Source organism: Amphiura filiformis, chromosome 11 (genome assembly GCF_039555335.1).
Source record: "Amphiura filiformis chromosome 11, Afil_fr2py, whole genome shotgun sequence".
Classification (NCBI taxonomy): Eukaryota; Metazoa; Echinodermata; class Ophiuroidea; order Amphilepidida; family Amphiuridae; genus Amphiura; species Amphiura filiformis.
Window position 1 is genome coordinate 28199244 of NC_092638.1, and position 22903 is coordinate 28222146.

The 22903-nt window shown below is 35.8% G+C and overlaps 1 protein-coding gene across 1 annotated transcript; it reads right to left on the minus strand.

Moving 5' to 3' along the window:
- Positions 1-1138: 1138 nt before the first annotated feature.
- LOC140164666 (protein disulfide-isomerase-like) lies at positions 1139-21726 on the minus strand. Its single transcript, XM_072188010.1, is given in 12 exon segments — positions 1139-3193; positions 4185-4274; positions 4817-4995; positions 5348-5468; positions 6644-6766; positions 6768-6845; positions 9471-9596; positions 10032-10136; positions 10846-10947; positions 11326-11495; positions 14168-14365; positions 21500-21726. Coding segments are annotated over 12 exon segments (1506 nt in total). The 5' UTR covers positions 21645-21726; the 3' UTR covers positions 1139-3124.
- Between the last annotated feature and the right edge of the window lie 1177 nt (positions 21727-22903).

Here is a 22903-nt window from a genome sequence, read left to right on the forward strand (position 1 = left end):
TCATCTGGAATAGCCCATTAAAACAAAACATCTGAATTGGACGATGCTACATTACATACAGGCACTGTCTTTGTTTGATAAGAGTGAGAGCGATTGCTCCCTTACAGCTCACACCCCCCTATTTGTGAGAGTGATTTATAGCTCCCCATGATTCACTCTCCTCATCATTGGTCCAAAAATTGGGAGCTTTTATTCATTGATCTCATTTTTCAAAGACAAGTTCCTGTCATTAACTAAACTACAAACAAGAAATATACATGCAAAATTACCAAAGCCATGGAAACAAAATGGAAGTCCATATTAAAACCCAAATTTAATCAAAATTTCACATTAGTTAACGAATACATCAAAGTCCCGAATGAAGTCCTAAACCCTAACAGCATTCATCCAACAACTGCAAAAGTAGCAATTTTCACATAACAATTTTTTCACACTTTATCACTCTACGCAGCTACTGCGAAACATGAGGATGTTTTTTTGTACCTGTCTCTAATGACGATAGCTCAAAATCGCGAGTTCAAAAACCTGTGATATAGTTCAAAATTGCGCAAAAATTACCACTTTTACAGCGAGTGCTTACGTTTGCCGCACAGAAACCAAGCCACTGCTTGTTGGAGAAACTGTTCCCAATTAACTGTTCCACTTTGAAAACCAATTCAGTGCCCTAATAAGGTACAGCCTATTAGAGATCTGTGTAAGAATCTTACAAGCAAAAAGGCATGTTTCAATTTTTTTTTTAAATAACCCCAACTTTTTACGCAACACTGTAAAACCAAATTATTTTCATAACCATTTTTATATGCAATAACCATTTTTATATGCAATAAAGCACACTAAAAGAGATTCCAAAAACGGCTCGTCTTAGTTCATGAAATAAATGATGTCAAAATAGAATGGTTTACAGATGCTGCAGGGTTTTAAATTGCACTTTCCACCAAATTTTTAATGAAATGAGTTAGTAAACAGTTTTTGATGAACAAGTGATAACAGATCTTACATAACACAATTGTTTTTTAGTAATAACACAACTGACATGACTATTCATATGAATGAATATTCATATAATAAATGAATATTTATATGAATGAATATTCATATAAATTGTATGAAAGGTTGAGAAAGGAAAATAGGAGGAAGGTTGAAGTATCAATTTTAATTTAAAACTTTTTTTTTTAAGTTTCAGGAAAAACAGCTCTGTATCAAGTTGCTTTAATTCTCGGCTACATTCAGTTTTCAATGTAAAACGAAAGAAAAAAAAACTTTTTAAAGTTACATGCAACATCATATATTCATATAACCAAATAGACTCTTCAGTACAAATTAAAATATACATTTAAAATTCAAATATTTCAAATCAAGGCATTTCGTATGGCTTGGCCATAAATAAAAATGAGTGAAACTTCAACTTTGTTACCATAAGGGTTGAGTATGAGGAAATAGGGTTTGGAGGAGAAGGTAACAATCAAAATAATTGTGCAAACTTTTAACACATTGTTCTTACCATTTGTAATAGAAAACCAGTTTGTTTTTTTATTCACCGTAATGTTATTTTGCACAACACAATACACATGATCCCTTTTGTTATTGAAACTTATTAACATGGTTCCCAGCTGACTTCAAGCTTATTTACAACAACATTCTATCATATACCTATCAGTTTGAAAGCAGCTGGGAACCTACCAAATACTTGATAATACTTTCTAAAATGTGGAATAAAAGTTTTTTAATTTATGACTCAAAAAAACTGAGCCATCGGGCTATCTCATATTATACCATCCGCAACTGGTATACATAAGTTTACGGAAACTTTTCTCTGTGCTTGTGTGATGTAACGGAGGGTATAATACGAGAAGGCCAGCCATCCTTTCTATAACAACAAACATGAATAAAAATAAAAAATAAAAATGTCTACTGTGACCCATTCAGTCCACACAACTCCCTTCAAATACATGTAGTAAATGAACAAACATAAAGCAGATGTTTGACAGTGTAGATCTCCAAAATTATACAAAAACAAATCCTCTGTAATTTCTTCAAGCGGATTACAGAGGTCGGAGGCAAAAGGACTGATGCAGTCCAAGCGATCAAACAAACATCAGATTGGAAGCACATAAAACAGATAGACAAAGCTAGCAAAACAGGAGTGGTTTTGCCTATAGAGAACAGGGAGGCACAGAGAATCCACTGCAGACATTGCTGGTTCCAATGCTTCCTGCCGTATGACGAACACTGAGAGTACATTTGTGCAGGTATTGTTTTTGTTGTCCAATCTTAATGAAACTGACAGGAATGCTTCACATCTGTCATAATGGAGTATGATACGGCATGTTCAAATTTTAGCATTTTTTTGGACCAAAACAGACGACAATCTGTTTTGGCCCAAAAATGCAGGAAGCATTCGAACCTCGAAAAATTGACATTGACAATATAACAGGAAAACTGGATTGACACATTTTATTCTCAATGTGGTCCCTAAAAACTAGACATGCATCTTACAGGGATTTGATCCTCACTTAAGAACACCTTGTGACCTCTGACCTCCTGTTATGCCATCCAGCCACTTTTTGTTCTTGTATTGTAAAAATAATTTGAAAATCAGTACCAATATTTTCCATTTAAAAGCAACGACAAAAATGCAACATTGGACATTTTTAACCCTGATAGCTCACAGACAAGTCACTTCTAGCTAGTTAGCGTAATCAACAAACAACTATATTATTGAAATAAATAAGTCTGTATAGTGCTTTATAAACTAGCTATTCAACAAATGACACTATTTAATCACAGTTAAGTTTTTGTCCATTTTTCTGCATTTTTTTTTCTCTTAGCAAAATAGTTTTTTAAGATTTTTTTTTTGTCTTTTTCAATTTTTCTATCTTAAAACGGGAAGGGAAAGAAATTAAGTTAATCCAAACGTGGGTGGAAAACACGAGAACAAGTCCTTGTTGGGAAAACAAATCCACATGGGGTGGACGGAAACCAATTAGTCCAGGTCAAGGAACTTTCAGCTTTGATGTTCCAGCCAGTTCTCTCTTGAGGGGTTGAATTTGGAGAGGGGTGATTGGGGAGAAGGGAGGAAGGGAAAGGGCCCGGCAAGCTGACAACTTGGATGGTCCAGTATTGTTTACAACTCGTCTTTAGCTGCTGCTTCATCGTCTTCCTCATCCTCCTCTTCATAATCTTCATCCTCCTCCTGGAAGAAAAGAGAAAAAACAAACAAACAATTTTATTAAACGTTCCAGCTATGGTGACATCACAATAGATAAATTCCATCCACTGTCAGAGGAGGTTTGTGGTTGTAATGCAATGGAACAAATAAACAGGTAATCAATACAGCATTGATTTGCTGATTGAACAGGGCACCCTGTCTCATCAAATTATTCTAATACCATTTTGAAAGAGACAGAGGTGTCATCGAAGTTGGAACAGATAATAGTCATGTTTGAATTCAACACACTTCTATTTGTGCAAGATGCACATCATTTCGAGGGTCATTCTTTCGTGCCCCATTTTGGATAAGCTCCAAATATACCATTTTCGCAGTCCACTTGATGCATCACAAATAACACAGGCTTTTTAAAGGCATAGGGGCAATCAACATTTTTAACCCGCCCACTAAAATTTATTTTTATTTAAAAGAATTTGAGGTAAAACATTCTATCATAACACTAACCAATGCTAAGGGAAACATTGAAGAACACCGCCAATCTGATGTATTTTCTTATCTAGTCGTCGAGTACATACTTACACTTGGTATCTAATCAATGAGAGCGTATTGAGCAAGCATGGTACATGTATACGGCGAGATACACGTAATAAGCGCATAAAATGCAAACAATACGCGGAACAGTCATCCAATGTTTTTCCTTTTTTTGCAATAATTAGAATGTATCGAACCTGTATCATTGAAATAATTAAAATGACTTGGCGGTATGATAAATTCGTTATTAGGTAAAGCGGAGGTATGGTACAGGAAATTATTGTGCGCTCAGTTTCAACCCACTAGGACACATTGCGCAATACTTTCCGGTACCATACCTAAAGCGGAGGTATGGTACAGGAAATTATTGTGCGCTCAGTTTCAAACTGGGTTCAGCCTTCGGCTTCACCCACTAGGACACATCGTGCAATACTTTCCGGCACCATACCTCCGCTTCACCTAATAACTAACATAGCATACTTACATCTTCAGCTGGGCCAGCACCATCAACACCACCACTTTCCAAAAATTTCTTCATATCTTCCAACGTTCTTCCTCCATTATAATCAACAACCTGTGAGAGAAGCATATTGATTTAGTAAAGTCGGCATGCGGAAAGGGTATAATACATTACTAGACCTGCCAACCTACCGAAGTCACAATGAGAGACATTAAGGCCAAAACCTTGTACATGTACACAAACCAGGTACCGACAAATTATTAGACTTGATGTGTGCAATACTTTCAGGATTCAGGGAAGGTTTTGCAGGTCTAAATTTATCACAATAGACTAAAGAGAATGCTATAGCAAAATTTTAAAGTGAAATTTGCATCATTTTCTGCTGTTCTTACATTTAAATTTGCCATCACTGACAATTTCAGAAAACGGGTCTGTCCCTCTTTTTTACTTTGGAAAACCCCAAATGAGGGACAGCCCCTCAAAATGAGGGACAGTTGGCAGGTCTGCTATTACTATCTGCTACTGAAAATGAGAACTAGCTGTGTTTTTTGGCTAGAAGCCTAAAACTGGTTGGAAACATTTTACAAAAAAGGACAAATAAAAAACGGCCTAAATTATTTGATACAATTTGCATATTATATTTTTCGCAAACTCACCTCATTTGTATCTTTCTTAAAGTATTTTAGTGTGGGGAAACTTCTGACTGCAACATCTTCAACTTCATTGGCTGTTGAATCCATTTTAGCTATTACAATATCCTCTGAATCTTTCAATGCTTCAGCTAGTTCATCATAGATGGGTGCTAGCTGTTTGCAGTGACCGCACCATGGTGCATCTACAGGAATAAAACAAGATAGAAATCAAGGCATTATTTGAGGGCATGGTGGCAACGGCTTGGGACTTATAATCACAAGGGAGCTTGAGGTAGACTCGAGGCGACTCGAGGTAGATATAGACTATAGATAGGTTTTGCTTATTAGCTTAGTTTTGCTTATTACACAATTCCAACAGATTTACTCCACAATTGAGATACTTGTTTGCATGAAATGCTCCGGTTACTCAAGTTTTAACTTTCAATCTGATCCTTCTTGATGATGATAAGTATTCTACTTGCGTGCACAGAAAGGCAAAAACATAACAAACATAGCTTGAACAGTTTTCAAAGTGAATGAAATATGTATACTTACAAAATTCAACGAGTACATTTTTGCTCTTATCTAAGGCAACATCTACGAAATTTTTGCCAACAAGCACTTTAACTGGCTTGCTATCCCAATCTTCTGGGATTTCTTCTGACATTAGATGTGGCTGTACGAAAAAGAAAAAGAGGGAAAATTAATTGGAATATCAATGAGAATTTTGGGAACAGTATTCATCATAACAAAAGCAACCAATCATTTGTGGAGTTGCAAATAACCAAAAGAAATTAAAACTGAGAAACCAGACTTTGCAATAGCCCCATACATAATGCTATGGGAAACCTGCCATACTGGAGTGTCACTCATGGGGGACCAAAGATAACCATAGAGAAACAGGTGGTACCCAACCGGCAAATTGCTTTGTATGCAATGAGAATTTTTGCTTATTCATGAGGGCTCATCATTCTATCGTCCATGTCTATTAATCAAGACAGCACTTACCCCGTCTCGCGCACTTCAGGGAATGAATGTATGGCTTTCATTAACAAATGATGCTGGACTTCCCAATTTGGTGTCCCACCTGTTAATTATTAGTCTACCATTGGGACCACCAATATAGTGCCTCAATAATTAATGCTGTCTAAGTGAGTGCAATTATCTTTAAAAAAAAAAACAGATTTGGAAGTGACGGTCTAACTGACCAGTTGTAGTCCTAGTCTGTAGCCTATAAATAATAATTGTAGGATATATTGGGTGGCCTACGGAGGGAAATCAGACCCTAATTACACGACTATCAAGTGAAATTTACACCCACTCTTGTTACTGTAAAAGTGGTAATTTTCACGAGTGCAATTTTTTTGCACTTTGCCGATCTTGATCTATATTGCTTGTTTTTAATTTCGCGATTTTGAGTTTTCTTACATTGACCTATACATTAAAAGAACATATTTGCGTGTTTTTATTTTCACGGCAGCTGTGTTGCACGCGAAAAGCGTGAAAATTAATGTATTGTAACAGGTGCAGAGTAGGCACAGTATTTTTGTCTCTCGCACTTCAGGGAATGAATGAATGGCTTACATTACCAAATGATGCTGGACTTCCCAATTTGGTGTCCCACCTGTTAATTATTAGTCTACCATTGGGACCAATATAGTGCCTCAATAATTAATGCTGTCTAAGTAATTAATGTATTGCAAAAATTTCCACTTTTACAGTAGCACTACTCTCTTGTCATTTTCCAGGGAAACAAGAAATTATAGCAACATGTGGCTCTAAAAAAATGATCTACACTTTGATTCAAATCGGACAAAAATGCCAACTTGTGAAAATAGCCACCACACTCACCTTAAGTTTACCATCTTGGAAAGCTGTGACAAATGTTTTGATGTTTTCTGTATTGAGCTCCTCAAAATCTGGCTTGTACTTCTTCATGTCGCCGTCGAGTGTGATGAGACTTAATGGTGGGCAACTCATCGTCCTTGAGACCGAAATACTCTAGGATTCTGGTGTTGGAATCTACAGCAGCATCGATGAAGACAAACAGAATCTATAGCAGATGAAGACAAAATAAAGATACATTGTTTTACTACACCTGTGCTACCAATTTTATATTTACTTTACAGTGAGCATACACTATGGATCACAATGGCCTCATCCCAATGGCATAGTTCAATAACCTCAATGAAACAGTAATAATGCAAAATTTGACCTCAAGTTGCAGAGTATGAGTTTTTGTACCTAAATTTTCAAAGGTCATTCAAAGAATGTACAAATGGATTGGGGTTAAAGAACTCTGCCCTGATAGATGGGCATGTTGTGGATCCTAGTGATAATAGGGGACTCCTATACTTTCCGATATTTACAGCCAATTCAGATTTCCCTGAAGGCATTATTACAAATGTCCACAAAAATGATAAATGTGCAAAATGAAAGCAGGATCTTATCTATGACAATACAACAACTATTACGTACAAATATGAAACTACAGGAGTGGTATGTGATGAGACTGACGTAAATCCAAGCAATGCAAGAAAAAACAACTGACTTTCAATTATTTAGCGACTGACAATGATAACTCGCTAGCCTTCCAGACATGGATACAAAACTAATTGCATCATCGTCGACATTTGTATTGTATCAATATGGTAATTCTTGAACCATGTTTAAGTTTGTAGAAAACTGGTCAAAGATACCAGCTGGGCGTAGATCGGACCGGGGTATTAACCCTACCCATACTTTGCTGCTTGGTTCGCTTGGGAAGATAATTTCAAACAAACAAATGAAAGCTACTGCATGTGTGTAAAATATCGTCGTTGGGCAGGGAAAACCTCACATGTACTTGTGGCCCTTGAACATGTTTAAAACAATACTGCCAAGAGGTTACATGGGAGGTTTTGCATTAAACATGTTCAGGGGCCAATGACACATAGGTTTTTCCTGCACGACGACGATATATATTTAAAATATTAAATAGAATATGATGAAAAAACCCATGAACCTTTCAAAAACGCAGCTTTGGTCTCCCACATTTCATTCTATGCCCAGTGCACCCCATGTGTTGGTGGTATAGCTATGCGACCTATGCACCCTGGTGATAAGACTGTTCCTGCCGCTAATCTCCTCCACAGCCAATTTGATTCCACCCAAACCGTTTGCCAATGATTGCCCAACTTTTCGCCACAATGTCATCAAGTGGTGAATGGCTACTTAATATTTGTAAGTCATGACCATCAGTGACTGACTACTCACATGGAGTGATTATAATACCATAGGGCCCTATTCATATTATTTTTTTAGTATCAAACTTCCCGGATATGCAGACCTGAAAATGTTCAGTTTTTCAACCGATTTCGTTGTTGCTCAAATTTACATATTTTCTTTTATTTCAACCCAATTTGAGCTGTTTTACTATGAGTTCAGGCTGTTTTTCAGCTTTTTTTGTGGAGCATTTTCAGCATGTCTTCAAAGGCCAATTGTCGGGTCTAATTAAACTTCCCACGTTACCGGAAATGGTGTTGTACATTAAAATTGGCAGTCGGTGTATGTGGTAAGTGAGTGGAATCAAGCCAGCGACGGAGAGACTGGACTCCCGGCATGATTCAAATTTGTCAAAGGGCATGCATGTATCTATTCTATACCTCTCGTCTTTTCCCCATTATCTGTGCATCCGCAACAAATCCAAGCACCGGATATTTTAATAATGCGTGCATCCGAACGAAAATTAGCAAACAAACAAAAAAGTGATGAAAGAAGTGTTAACTCCGGTGTGCACCAATTCTTAACATTGTTGTGATAGTAAAATAAAAACAAAATACTTCCAAATAGTGTTTTTGAGACTTTATCATATCAAAAAGGGCCCCATACTTTTGAGAGTATAGATCAGCTGTAATAGGACCTCGCAATGCTTAATATTTACAAATGTTAACATTCTAATAGTCACTAAATGTTACTGTGTGCAATGGACCACTGGTGCAACTCCTTAATAATGTGCTTCATCATCATTTCCCCAGTAGGAAAAAAAAGTTCTATGAATGGTTTTTTTTGTGTATGGGTGTGTGCTGTCTCTGTACTTACTGCGCTATTCCAGTGGAAATCCATACCGCTATGGAAGACACAACCTTAATCGCCTACACAGGGAGTGAAGATTTCAAGTTGAGTCATCCATACAGGTTAACCCCATTTGAAATTCACACTCTCAGACTCACTGTATAGACGATTAAGGTCATGTCTTCCACAGGGGGCATATGGATTTCAACTGGAATAGCTCATTCACATGGGGTGCACTGGACAGGCTGCAGTGCATTCATATTTGTCATGCCACTTTTAAACATGTACAGTATGTTTGGCTTATAATTGGCAAAAATAATTATACTCTTGACATCGTGTATTGATATAGAATGACGCGCATGCATGTTGGGCGCGTACTTAATGCTAGTTACTTAGTTGCGTAATATGTGACTGGCACATGCCATGCCCAGTAACAAAAAACAAATTTTTGCCAAATATAAGCCAGCCAAACTATAGTGACAGATAAAGCATATTGGATATCACAGACTGTCCGTAGCACTAGCATGCTAATAAACTTTCAGTCTCAAAAATGGTTTCCAAAATGGCTACCATCTCACACTTAATTCACAAGCCACATGGCATGTATGCTCAATGCTCATCCTACCTTTCCTTTGTAATCCTCAGCAGCTTTGCTAAACTGTTCCTTGACAGAGTCAAAGGTGTCTGAGTCCCTCTTGATGAAGAGCAGGTTGTGTACTCTGATCTCACCTCCGAAGATCTTCTGTGCTGTCTGTATGGAGAAATAAGGTTTTAAAAAAAGGTGAATATTTTACGACTACCAAAACATTAATTGAGTGCCTGTAAAAATTTTTCCTGTAGATGTACCAAATACCAAGATGCTATAATTTTAGGATTTATGGCAAATTGGTCTAAAATCCCAGAAGGAAAGATGTGAAAAAATAGAACTTCTGGAAATCTTCATGCATACAAATATTGTTTTATAATTCTTTAATTTCTACATAAACTAGGTGCCCCACCAGAACCAATTTTTTTTTACAATTCCAGAGAATTCCACATCTTACTTGAACAGAAATATGTGACCAGAGTGTCCAAAAGCACCATGTAAATCATTCGGCAGTATCCATGGATGCAGCTCCACAAGGACACATTACCCTTATCAGCCTGCACCAAGTATAACCATCGCAGCCAACATCTTTTGACTTACCTGATCGTTGAATTCGATGACCAATGGGAGACTGTGGGATCCGACAAAGGTGGCGATGGCCTCCTCTGTGTATTCACCATCAAAGTCATTTCTCTTCTCATCAAACTGTGAACACAATTAGACAGAAAGAAAATTAGTGTTATGATCTAGAGTATGAAGAACAACTTTTGTTGAATTGGGCCTTCGTGTGAAAATAAGGCCATATAAAAAAATTGTTAGTTTCTCATCCTAACTTTTCAAAAAGGAGGATGAGGGCACTTTTTTTCCCCTTTTCCAAAACCAGTTGGAAACAAGCTATCTGCAATTCATACTTCCACAATACAGAATATAATATTTACGGCATGGGTATTTACAGCACAGAGGTTTAAAATTATTAATCTCTACTTGACCAGAGTTCAATAAATAAATAATTTCAAATTGCACTCGCGACAGAAAACGATACTAACCATGTCACAAGACAGAAAAGTGTGATCAGGGATGCAAGAGGGACATTGCTAATAGCGCTTATGTGTGGCACTGAACATTTACGGGGGCTTGTCCAGGAATAGGCTAGGGGTATCATCTGCCTCCCTAAAAAAAGTTATTGCTCTTTTTATGACAAAATATCACCATCAAATTTCGGAAAATGTTTAAAAATACATTTAAAAAATTTGCTTTTTTTTTACATTTCTAGAATTTTTTTTAAATGGCCAATTTCCCGAGATCTGAAATTTCCCCGAAATCCAATTTTAAATTTCCAAAAAACTTGCATCCCTGTAACTATATTATCAACATACTTTACAGAAAAATCTTGCTTTCAGTGCAAAATGCTCACCTTCTTCAAGAGTACAATGCTGTTATCCTTGGCGCCATATTTTGTGAATACCTCCTCTACGCTTGTGATACCAAATGGAATTTCATCATTCTTGGAAGCAACCTGGATGGACAGAAGAAATGAAAAATAAAACAATTACCACTGAATATATATACAAAAACATGGCATTTCTTTCTAGGTGGTGTTTTCATTTGAGTTGGCGGACCGCTTGATTAATAATATTATCTTGTATCTATTCTACAGTACACAATCATTTCCCAGATGCGGATTCAAGTGCCGTGTGGACAGTTTCTATTATGGATCGCATCCGGGAGATGATCGTATTGAAACGGTTTAATGCAGATCCAGCTCTCGCTGGAGTTGCCCCTTGTACACAAAAATATTGTTCCAAGTTGTTGCAACTTATTTGTTAACAAGTTATCATCACACGCACCCCAACCATACCCCCCGACACACACACCATGCAATAAACAAACATACCTTGAGGAATGCTTTGGCATTGTCGCTTTCTTTGTCACTGAAGAAACCAACCACAACAACTTCAGCAGATTTTTCCAATGCTTCACCATCAGCAACGGTTGCAAGGTCCTTAGCAGGTGGGCCGGTCTTCTTCTTCAGCCACTGGACGATGTCATCAGCTTTCCTTCCACCTGTTGTTGGAAATCAAAAGACATAAATGTTAGGGTATTGAGTATACTGATAAACCAGAGCAAATGGGCATTGGCCCATGCAAGCACTAGGGTCCACAACATGCTCATCTATCAGGGCACAGTTCTTTAACCCCAATACATTTGCACATTCATTGAATGACCTTTGAAAATGTGGGTACAAAAACTCATACTCTGAAACTTGAGGTCAAATTTTGCACTATGATTGTTTAGTTGAGGTTATAGAACTATGCCATTGGGATGAGGCCATTGTGGTCCATAGTGAAGCTGAAATATATGCATACACGCTACCCATACAGACTTATGCATGCTAAATGAGCTGTAATGACACAGCATATCCTTTTCACTAATAAAGTGCAACTCAACATTAGGCCACCTTAATTCAATTAAGGGCATTTCGTGATCCACAGCCTCATCCCCCCACTTTTCTCAAAAAAAGTTGAGATTTTTATATCACTGGAAACCTCTGGCTACATAATGTTTATGTACAAAATATTTCTTGCAGATTAATTTGTTTTGCAAAGATATCGTGAAATTACAACGCATTGTCTATGGAGCATTGTAATACACATAAATCATGCATAACTCGCAAACGCAAAATCGGAATCAACTGAAATTTTTGGAATAAGCTTTTTTCGTGGATATGTACTGAAAAATGTCACAAAAAGAGGATGCTAGGATCACAAAATCCTCCTTAAATAGTTCATCTGAAAACTCTGTGCACTTAAGTGAAATTGCCTGCTATTATTAATAATAACTAGTATTAACCCCTTTATTCCGACTGGATTGAGTAAATTTCTTTTGTTTTTGCCGTATCTTTTTTTTCGTAATCCACAATGATCAAAATCAATTCCTGTTTGAACTTTTTTTTATCGTATATCTTAATTCTTCACTTGACTTTCATAACCTGGTATAAATGAATTGTCAAATTTTGTGAAATCACCGCAGCGAGAAGCAATTACCATTTAACAAACATGCATAACACAATTATAATTCAAAACAAGTTTGAACTGTCTATATCTTTTCCCGAATACTCAACTTGTCCTTCATTTTCTAAATGTCAAGATTAGTAGACTTTGATTGTAGTGCAATATATTTTTAAAATTTATAATTCAACCAAACAGATGAACTATGCTTTTGAACTAGTCTAGGCCAATTTATAGATAAAGAACCACAGGACTGTTACCAAGCATGTACTACTTTCAAATATGTTCATGTATTTAACATTTAAAATTTAACACTAAGATAAAATAGAAATAGACTGCATCCAAAGTCTGCACAGAAAGGGTTAGATTTCCAAATCACAATGGCACAGGAAAAAAGGTCATTTATAACTTAAAATGTCACAAAAATTACCCATAAAATCTGACATTTCAGGAAATTATAATTTATGCCAATTGATGTTTTGAAGTTCTGAATGCACTATTCATTAAATATCTATGTTCCCCATTTTATTTTTACTTAATACTTTTATTGAAAACCACAAATTTAGTTTTAACAGACCTGAGTTATTACTAATCACTTGCTGATAAACTGATTTTAGTGATTATTTTAGTTTTTAGGCAATGAAAAAAAAACCCTGTTCTATGGGCAGATGGGAAGACTGACCATAAAGTAGGGTCGGTTGGTCAGTCGTTTTCCCCTGGAGGCTAAAATTGCCCTAAAGTTTCACCAAAATCTGACAAATCTGAATCATTTCTAAACATTTTCAGCCAAAATTAATAAATTCTGGAACCAACGGCTGATTTTATATGATTTTAGCAAAATTTAACAAAAAATTGTCCAAAATGCAAATTGTGGGTTGGTCTGGTCCATGGCTATAATTGGCTTCATTGTATCGAGGACAATATGACAATCTTCACTATAAGAGCCAAACTGGTCTCTCTCAAATAGAAAGTTCAATAACCTCCATTCAATAATTCATAGATCAAAAATTGACCTTGAGTTGTGGGGTATGAGTCTTTGTACCTAACACACTCAAAGGTCATTCCATGCATGTGAATGCCTATTGGGGTTAAAGAACTGTGTAATGAGATTGAGAATGATAGAGATCCTAGTGCAATCAAAATAGGGTAATGATGAGACAATGCTGAATTATGAATAACAAAGTTAACTTTAGCTGCGTCTCTGAACCAAGCTTGGCAAACAAGTGAAAGCATAACAAAACGAATGCAGGCAAGTGAGAAGAATGAAAACAATAACCACTCGCACTAAAAGGTAGTGATTAGATTATCTCATGTGGGAGTATTATATGGTCAAAGCTACTCTGTTTGCCACAAGCTAGGGAAAGGTCATGCTGCTATTTTGGAGATGACACGCTTTGCCATTTAGTAGAAAAATAGCTAGACTTGAGTTTATTATTGGTTATAACTTTGCAGCAGCAGCATCTCTTGTGAAAAATGAGTTTCTAATTGTTCAATGTTGAACATCAACAGGTGGGCGAGGTCTAAAAATATTTTTTGATTGGTGTAACATTAAAAAAAAAATACGGTAGGTAGGGATTTTTTTTACTTACTTTAAGCTTTAAATTACGTTTGATCAAACATCTGGGCTAAACCATGACCAACCATTAAATTCAACATTTTCAAATTTCAAGGATTCTCAAGGACCATCCGGCGGAATCGGCGGATCCGCACCCTGGAAACCCATCTTACCTGAGTATTCAACTTCGGCTCCACTTCTGAAGAATTTGATGGTTGGGTATCCACGGACACTGAATTGCTGAGCCAAGTCAGAGTTCTCGGTGGCATCTACTTTGGCCAGGGTGATCCCGAGTCCTTCATCAAGCAGGGTTTTGGCAGCTTTGACGTACTCTGGAGCCAGAGCCTTGCAGTGGCCGCACCATGGGGCATCTGAAAGGCAATGAGAATAAAAATAATAATTCAAACAGTGGCCGATTATGCATGCCTGTGAGGCAGATTCTTCAGACCTACAAAATCTTACGAAGATTTTAAAATCCTAATGCCGAATGCGCCCCTTTCCCCCTACATGTACATGTACCTTCAACTCAAAAAATGAAAATAAGCTTGAGAAAAGTTAAGAACAAACAGCAATTTCCCATGCTTTTGAATAGGTAAGAGGAAAACAATTTAGCAAACTGAAATTAGGCTGAAAATTCCCGAAATCGGGGGAAAAAGATCACACCGCTGATTCGCTGAAATGTCAAGAAATTCATTATTCAGAACTTGACTTTTCTCAACAGCTTCACTTTTCAATTGCAAACAAATCACACTGTCACATAAATGTCACATTAAGACATGTACATTGTACCCTCCTGTACATATCATGTCGCTGTACAGTACACAGGCTGATGATTGCTATTAAGAGTCGCAACTTACACTGAATCTTTATTTGCCATGAGATGCCTGTATTCTTGCATCTTACAGATTACAACTGCAAAATTTTATCAATAATTTTATGATTTCTCCCTTTTAGTAACCAGATCTTGTTGTGCCAATTTGCAAAATTCAAAATACATTCAATTTCCTGATCCAATGATATAAAAAAATTTTACCCTATTATCTACTGTTGAATCTGTTCTTTCATATCACTATAAACATATGATCAGAATGATAATGATTCATAATACTAAATGAAGCATGTCGTTGCATCATGCACGACACAGTATCCAATATTAGCACCACATGTACATATTACCATTATGTATTCAGACCTGTCATAAATAGTCTATTTCTGTATTCATAAATTATAATTTATGCATAATTCTTACATCATCAAAATGGAATAAATAATAAGCTATTGTGTGCATGCATTCAGGTTTATCTGATCATCAGATATACCTGAATGCATGAACATAATAGCTTATTGTTTATTCCAGTTCTAGTGACAACTGATCAAGCCCTGGGCCTTTGGATGTATTGTAATATAATAGCATTTCACTCTGAAAAATCAATATACTAGGACTGTTGGTCTCGTTTTTAATTTCATACCCCTCCATTAGCATAATCCTACTCGGGACAATATGCATGAGGTGAGTGTCAATGAAACGGAAGAGAAAATATGAAATGCATATCAACCCAGGGCATTTGTTGTATGACTGTATTGTATTAATAAATCAACAGTAGACCTTTCCCATCTAAAATATTAATAATCGGATAACTGATACGGGTTATCATCTCCCCTAAAAGAGTGTAATATCAACACAGAGATCAAGATACCAGCATACTATTACAATATACCCAGGAAAAAACCATATGGTAAATTCACATCAATGCTAATTAAACCGTTTGTCCTCCCAAAGTATCAGACACGTGGAAGATGAGTCTATGTGTAGATAGATTTTAACAAGTAAATGGCCATATGCTTGTTACACGTGGACATAAAATATCCCGGTACAGTATTTCAATGGAAAGCATGCTAGTGGTTTTATGAAAGACAATAAATTAAAAATTTATTCAGATATTTTCATTGCAAACCTAGTTTGTGATAAAGTTCCAGAACAGATTTTATTATTTCAGTAATAATTTTTTAATGATGGATGAATGCACATGCAATGTATACCCCGGGATGTATACCAGGTGTACAACTTGTATAGAGTATAATTACATCACTCAGAAATTCTAGACTGTTTATTGTTGAGTTGATAATATTTTTACCATCAACCACCGCTGTTTCATAGTTTCTATCATCCCAACGAAGCTTATGCCACGCAATACATACAGAGCCTTGGCGCCTTGGTCACACATAGTATGTGTGTCGCATACTTGCAGGGAAGAGACAGTTGCTAAGCGCGATTTATGTGTGCGTTCATGTATAACCTCGCTGTTGTGTAAATTTGGATGAAAATGAATTAAGCCACGGCAAAACTTGGTGTTGCGTTGAAAAATATCAAATATTCTTGAAATTTGATTGAATTTATAACTTTAAAAGCATGTGTGCAGCTTACTTTGTTAAATGCCAATACTAAGTATTTCAAATCATGAGTGTCTCGTACATGTATCATAGCTTTTCAAATCATGACAGAGGCTAAGATAAGTGAGATTCATAACAAACTAAACAAAAAAGAGAAACAATCCATAGCATAGCAGCAATCACATTTTCTTAATGTCAAACAAAAATGTATCAAAGTTTAAAACAACCCGAGCAACATTGCTAAATATTTTTAACTGTACCAGTGAATCCAACAGGGGCATGTGTTCATAATAATGTCGGTCAGTGAAGCGATAGCGCACAAAATTCCCTTGATAGCATCTAAAAGTGTCCATTTCCTACTACTTTTTCACACTTTGCAAGCACACTCCTCACAATGCATCCAATTATAATGTGTAAAGAATAGGTGCTCTTTAGAATAAGATGCAGCAATGCATTTTGATGATGCCAAGCAACGATAAATGCCATGACTTTGTACATTTGAACTGGAGAGTGTAACCTCATTTACTTTAGTTCAGGGAAATGTAATGTTCACTCCCGAGATCAAAGGCTGAGACCGAGCAAATTTTTTTTTTAAATCTAAAAACAAGTATTATATATATGGCATTTCCTTTGGAAAAGCATGACTTTGATTATAAATATATGCAGAATTTTTGATGACTGCTATCAAATTCATGATGTATGACATAGATATTCAACCCAAAACTACATTATGACAGGGGCAGGGCTCAAAATACACAAAGGCTAAGAGTGATTTTTTTACAAAAGATTTGCACAAATTTAACACCAATGATAACATCCAGTGAAAAAAAAAAAAAAAAACATAACATGCAGCCATCCATAATTTATAAAAATACGTACATCAATAATTACAAATCAAATCTCCATTTGTGGAAATGGGTAGAAATTTATTTTTTCGGCTTTGGAGTGTCCATGGACCTAGACCTAAATGTTTGGTTTTTTTTAATTCGAGTATAGTCCCACCCACCGATTTTGAATAATGTTCACCCAAAAACGGGGTGGGACTATACTCGCGTCAGTACGGTATTACTAATTTACTATTAGTATTCACAATATTTTAACATGGAAAGAAAAGTGGTTCATGTTATCATGTATGTGCATTTTGATACAGGTCTCATTCGCCAAATTTCTTTCAATATTAACATTGTTAACAACACAGTTTTAATTTATGATTGCATGCATGCAGGGAAATATGGGTATGAAGTCATTGATCTCTAATTATGCTGGTACATGTAGATGGTAATTTTTGCATAAATAATCCCTGCCACTTCATATTTGCTGATGTGTACTTCCCAGATCTATTATAGAATTTCTCTCATTCACCAAATTTCTTTCAATATTAACATTGTTAACAACACAGTTTTAATTTGTGATTGCATGCATGCAGGGAAACATGGGTATGAAGTCACTGATCTGAATTATGCTGGTACATATAGATGGTAATTTTTGCATAAATAATCCCTGCCACTGCACTTCATAATATTTGCTGATGTGTACTTCCCAGATCTATTATAGGATTTCTAGACTAGTCAGACATGATTGTGATGATAATTTGACTGATCAGCCAAATCTTTAAATGTTGGCCACATGTACAAATTTTATGTGGCTCAATGAAGCATAAAGATAGTATTGTAGACTTTGCATTCAATAATCTCTGCCACTTCATATAAATTTGCTGATGTGTACTTCTCTGGACACATTGTAGGATTCTAGACTGGACTCGGACATCATTGTGATGGTTATATGACTGATCAGCCAAATCCTCATGTAAGATACATACAGATTAGACACACTTGGCACTATATAATAATCAAGTAGATCTATGGTTTAGGCTTTGCTTAAGGGGGTACTACTACACCCCTCAATGAATTTGTGACTATTTTTGCATTTTTCTCAAAAACTAATAACACACTGGTAACAAAAGTTATGTAAATTATAGGGGCAAGGAATCCAATTACTGAACTGGAATTTCAGTGACCCAAGACAAGCGGTTTGATGCTTATGATAGAAAATGGGGTACCGCTAGGATGTACCTCATTTCCTATCATATTTACTGAACCGCTTGTCTTGAGTCACTGAAATTTCAGTGTAGTAATTGGATTCCTTGCCCCAATAATATACATAACTTTTGTTACCAGAGTGTTATTAATTTTTGAGAAAAATGCAAAAATAGTCATAAATTTACCACAGGGGTGTAGTACCCCCTTAAAATAATCTCTGCCACTTCATATTTTGCTGATGTGTACTTATTTTATATGGTCAGACATTGTGATGGTAATGACTGATCACTCAAATCCACATGTTAGATATATAGACAAACTTGGCACAATGATGATAAAGTAATTAAAGTAGATGGCAAAATTGTAGGCTTTGACTAAATAATCCCCGCCACTTCATATTTGGTGATGTGTGCTTCCCTGATATATTCTAGAATGGTCAGACACCAGAAATTTGAACAAATTTATTTAAAATTTGGTAATTATATGATACATGTATAATTATGAAATTGCTAGTATTGGTATCATAAACAAGCTATATATTGCTAATGAAAGTTTTCAGGTCATAGGTCATGAATCGGGGTGTAGGAAAAGGTGGCGGTGTTATATTTTTTCATTTTTCTTTTTTAAAAACATTTTGTCACAGATCTCAAGAATGGATACTGAACTAGTTTTGGTCTTATTTTCTTGCAATCTGGCTATACTTGTGGAAAGCAAAACCTTCATAATATTTGTACTTTTTGAGAATATGTGAGGCATGTGAGTATGGGGAATATTGATTTTTTGCGCCTCTCCAATATATTTTTAATGTGTCTTCATAACCAAGTGCAGGTATTGAGATGGATTATGTACCATTGTGGTATTTCCAAGTATGACCAGTTTTACTCTAAGTAAAGTTAATTTGCTGCAAATGAGCTGCGTTAAGGGGGTACTACACCCCTGTCCAATTTTGTGCCTATTTTTGCATTTTTCTCAAAAATTATAGCACATTGGTGACAAGATATGTATATTATAGGGGCAAGGACTACAACTCTTGCACTGGAAATTTTATTTCAGCACAGACAACAGTTGTGGAGTTACAGTCAAAAATGAGGAAAACCAATATTTGATCAATAAATCAATAACTACTTGCCTTGAGTTGCTGAATTTTCAGTGCAGTAGTTGTAGTCCTTGCCCCTATAATATACATATCTTACTTGTCACCAATGTGCTATGATTTTGAGAAAAATGCAAAAAATAGGCAATAAATTGGACAGGGTGTAGTACCCCTGAAATTTATTGTGTGTCACAGGTTCTAGACTTTTCCTATACGCTACTGTATGTTTATTTATGCTCCCAAATGTTCTGAATATCACATTTCTTGAAGGAGTTACCCTACTGTTGTGAAAGTTTGCATTTTCTTGATGGAAATTTGATGAGGAATTCAAATTGTCACTGGTTTTTTTGTGTGTATAGGGCCTGGTTTGCTCAATGTTATTATTAATTATGTATCTAAAAAGGTTTTAGCAGAAAAAGTTTTTATGTTAGTAAATAAGAGAGGAACAAAATTTTATACATTTTGAACCAAAATATAACTTCTCCACCATATGATATTTGTGGCACCCTATATGATATTTGTGGCACCCTGAATATCAACTACAAGTTGCATAATTGTCTTCCTTAAAATACTTTCAGCTTTATGATGATATATAAGACTTGTAGGTTTCTGACAAACCTGAGATGAATTATAATTATTTTTATGTGAAAGCATGTTTACTTTATTTTTCTAATTTTGATCATGTAACACATTTTGCCCCCAATTCATGACGCATTTAGATACAACATCAGGGATTATCGTCAAACTTCCGCTGAATTCTGCACCCTTGCGAAACCTCCTGGCAGGTGCTGGTGCAGAATTCAAATCGGAAATGAAAATATCCCAAAACATACAACTTTGGACAAGACACGATTTTGAGAATAGAACATTCAACATCAATCAATATTGAAAAACAATTCCCCATTCAAACGTCTGGGAGATGGAAAGTGCCTTGCCACAGTCTAACTTTTTGGACTGTTCAAATTAGGCAACCTTTGCTCAGACGATACACTTGACTCATCAAAATAACTTGGTATGATTACCGAATAGGGTGCAACTTGCTAGACTTGAGTCCAGTCCTTGTTTATGGAGTTTAGGGTTAGGGTTTAGGTAGGGCAGTCTTGTAATAAGACTAGTACAGTTGCACCATATTTGGCAATCACTCCAATAACTTTCATCCAAATTTTTAACATTCAACAAAATATTTAACATTCTCACCTCGGTCATCGCCTCACCATTGCAGCGTAAAATGAAAGTACCGTTAAAACTTGCGACTCTAGCCTCAAATAATGCTTTATTCAAAGCTCGAGTTCTCAAGAACATACTTTGTGTGCAAATTGAAAGTTAGACTTCTTGAAGAGGGGGAATTAATTTTTTTTTAAACCAAGTCCACAAGTTGCAAAATACAATGACAGTGTCATTATATTTGGAACATATGGATATAAATCAAATGTTAATATTGTTAATCGTGTTATACCGTTAAACTGTACTGATGGACCTCCTACATGTACTTCAAGTTTGACCTGAATGATACAGCATATTTTCTACATGTAACAATTTTATTAATTTATGCATCACAACTTCATGACTTTCATGTTAAAATATTTGACCACAAAAATTGCACAAGACAAAATCGTACTAAAACCTGTGTTCATCACAAATTTATTTCTATGCAAAATTGTATTGGGTTCAAGTTCATGAGTTTACTTTTCCCCATGATCATGATGATGGGCATCAGGATGGATCCAAATGGGCATGAATCATTCTAATGAAAATTGTAGAATTTTGCCCCTTTTTCAGACAGCACCAAGCTTATTTTTATACCTGATCTCCCAATGAACCCAACAAACTACATGCATAAGAACCGGATCCAGCACTAACAACACGTATTAAAGCACTAATTTCTATGATTACTATTGTATACTGCAGAATTTTATTCCCTACAACATGTTTACATGTACCGCACGCACGTATGCATACAGTCCATTTATGTTTATACTCACAGAACTCAACCAGGACAAATTCATTGCTGTCAACGTAGTTTTTAAAGTTGTCATTTGTCAAGACGTACACTCCTTCATCCTGTTCAACTTCATCAGATAAGACTACGATAGCCAAAGAGGCCAGAACGATGGCGAAGAACTTCATTTTCGGTATAATTTCGGGTGCAGTTTGTGTCAAAGTTGTGGTTTCGGTGCAGCAAACGTGGCAAAGAGGACCTTCTGTGATTGAGCATGCGTAAAGACAGCGCCCCCGGTTACCGTGGGCTAATTCGATTGGTCAATTACGCGTATTAACCCTGCACACTCTCTATGTGGACGATTCTGATTGGTCAAAATCACATGGGACGTAACATGTGTAGGGGCTTTAAACGCATTATGGGCCCTGCAATCGGCATTACTAAAAAGGAACAATTGATGGAGTATCTCAGATTTATTGAAGAATTCTCACGTTTATTACGTCAAATAGATTCTAAACTTTTAATTATAATATAAAAGTGTTAAATTAATGTCTTAAATATATTTTGTTACCTATATCAGTCACTATTATGGTCGATTTATGACTTAAAACTGAGCTATAAAAGCTTGAAAATATGACGCATATTGATTATTACTACTTCCGGGTACAATTTGACACGAAGGGGGAGGGGCCGCTTTTATATTCCCCTTTCCTTTAGGCCATGAAAGGGGGGCGCGGCCGGGGTATGGCTTAAAGGCCTATTCAGTAATCCTGGCCAAGAAAGTATAAAAAATTAAAATTGTGTATAAATAACGTCAATAAACTAAGGATATTAAAATTGTCAATGAGTATTTTGAAATGAAAATTTGTCAAAAACAAAATAAAAACCTTTAATACCGTTTTTACAGGGTGCGCATATTGTATCAATAAATCAACCGATCAATAAACCCCCTACCTTAAGGACACGTAGACATTTATCATAACAGGGCATATTCAAACTCTTTGCAGGAAGTTATCAACCGTCCTCAAGGTCATAGTAGCATGATAAAAAGAATTGTTACAGTATAAATGAAGGTCCTCATCCTCATTTACTTGCACACTTGCTCATGTTGGAAATTGTATTAATTAATATTTTAATACTCATTATTACTGTGATTGGTTAATGAAATGGAAACATTTATTTCTGAGGAGGGTTCTTATTGGCCAATTTATTTTACATAGCAGAGAAGATGTACTTTTCTGATATAGTGGGTACTTTTTTTGGACATACCCAAAATTGAAGTTTTGTTTAAGGAGTTTGGTATCTGCTATGAGCCCGTTATTTTTTAAAAAAATGGGTGTATACATGTATATCTTGTTTAAAAAAAAAAAAAATTATTACTTTTTTTTTTGTTACATTACTTTATTTTAAAACTTTTTGTTGTTGTTGTAACATTGAACAAAATATT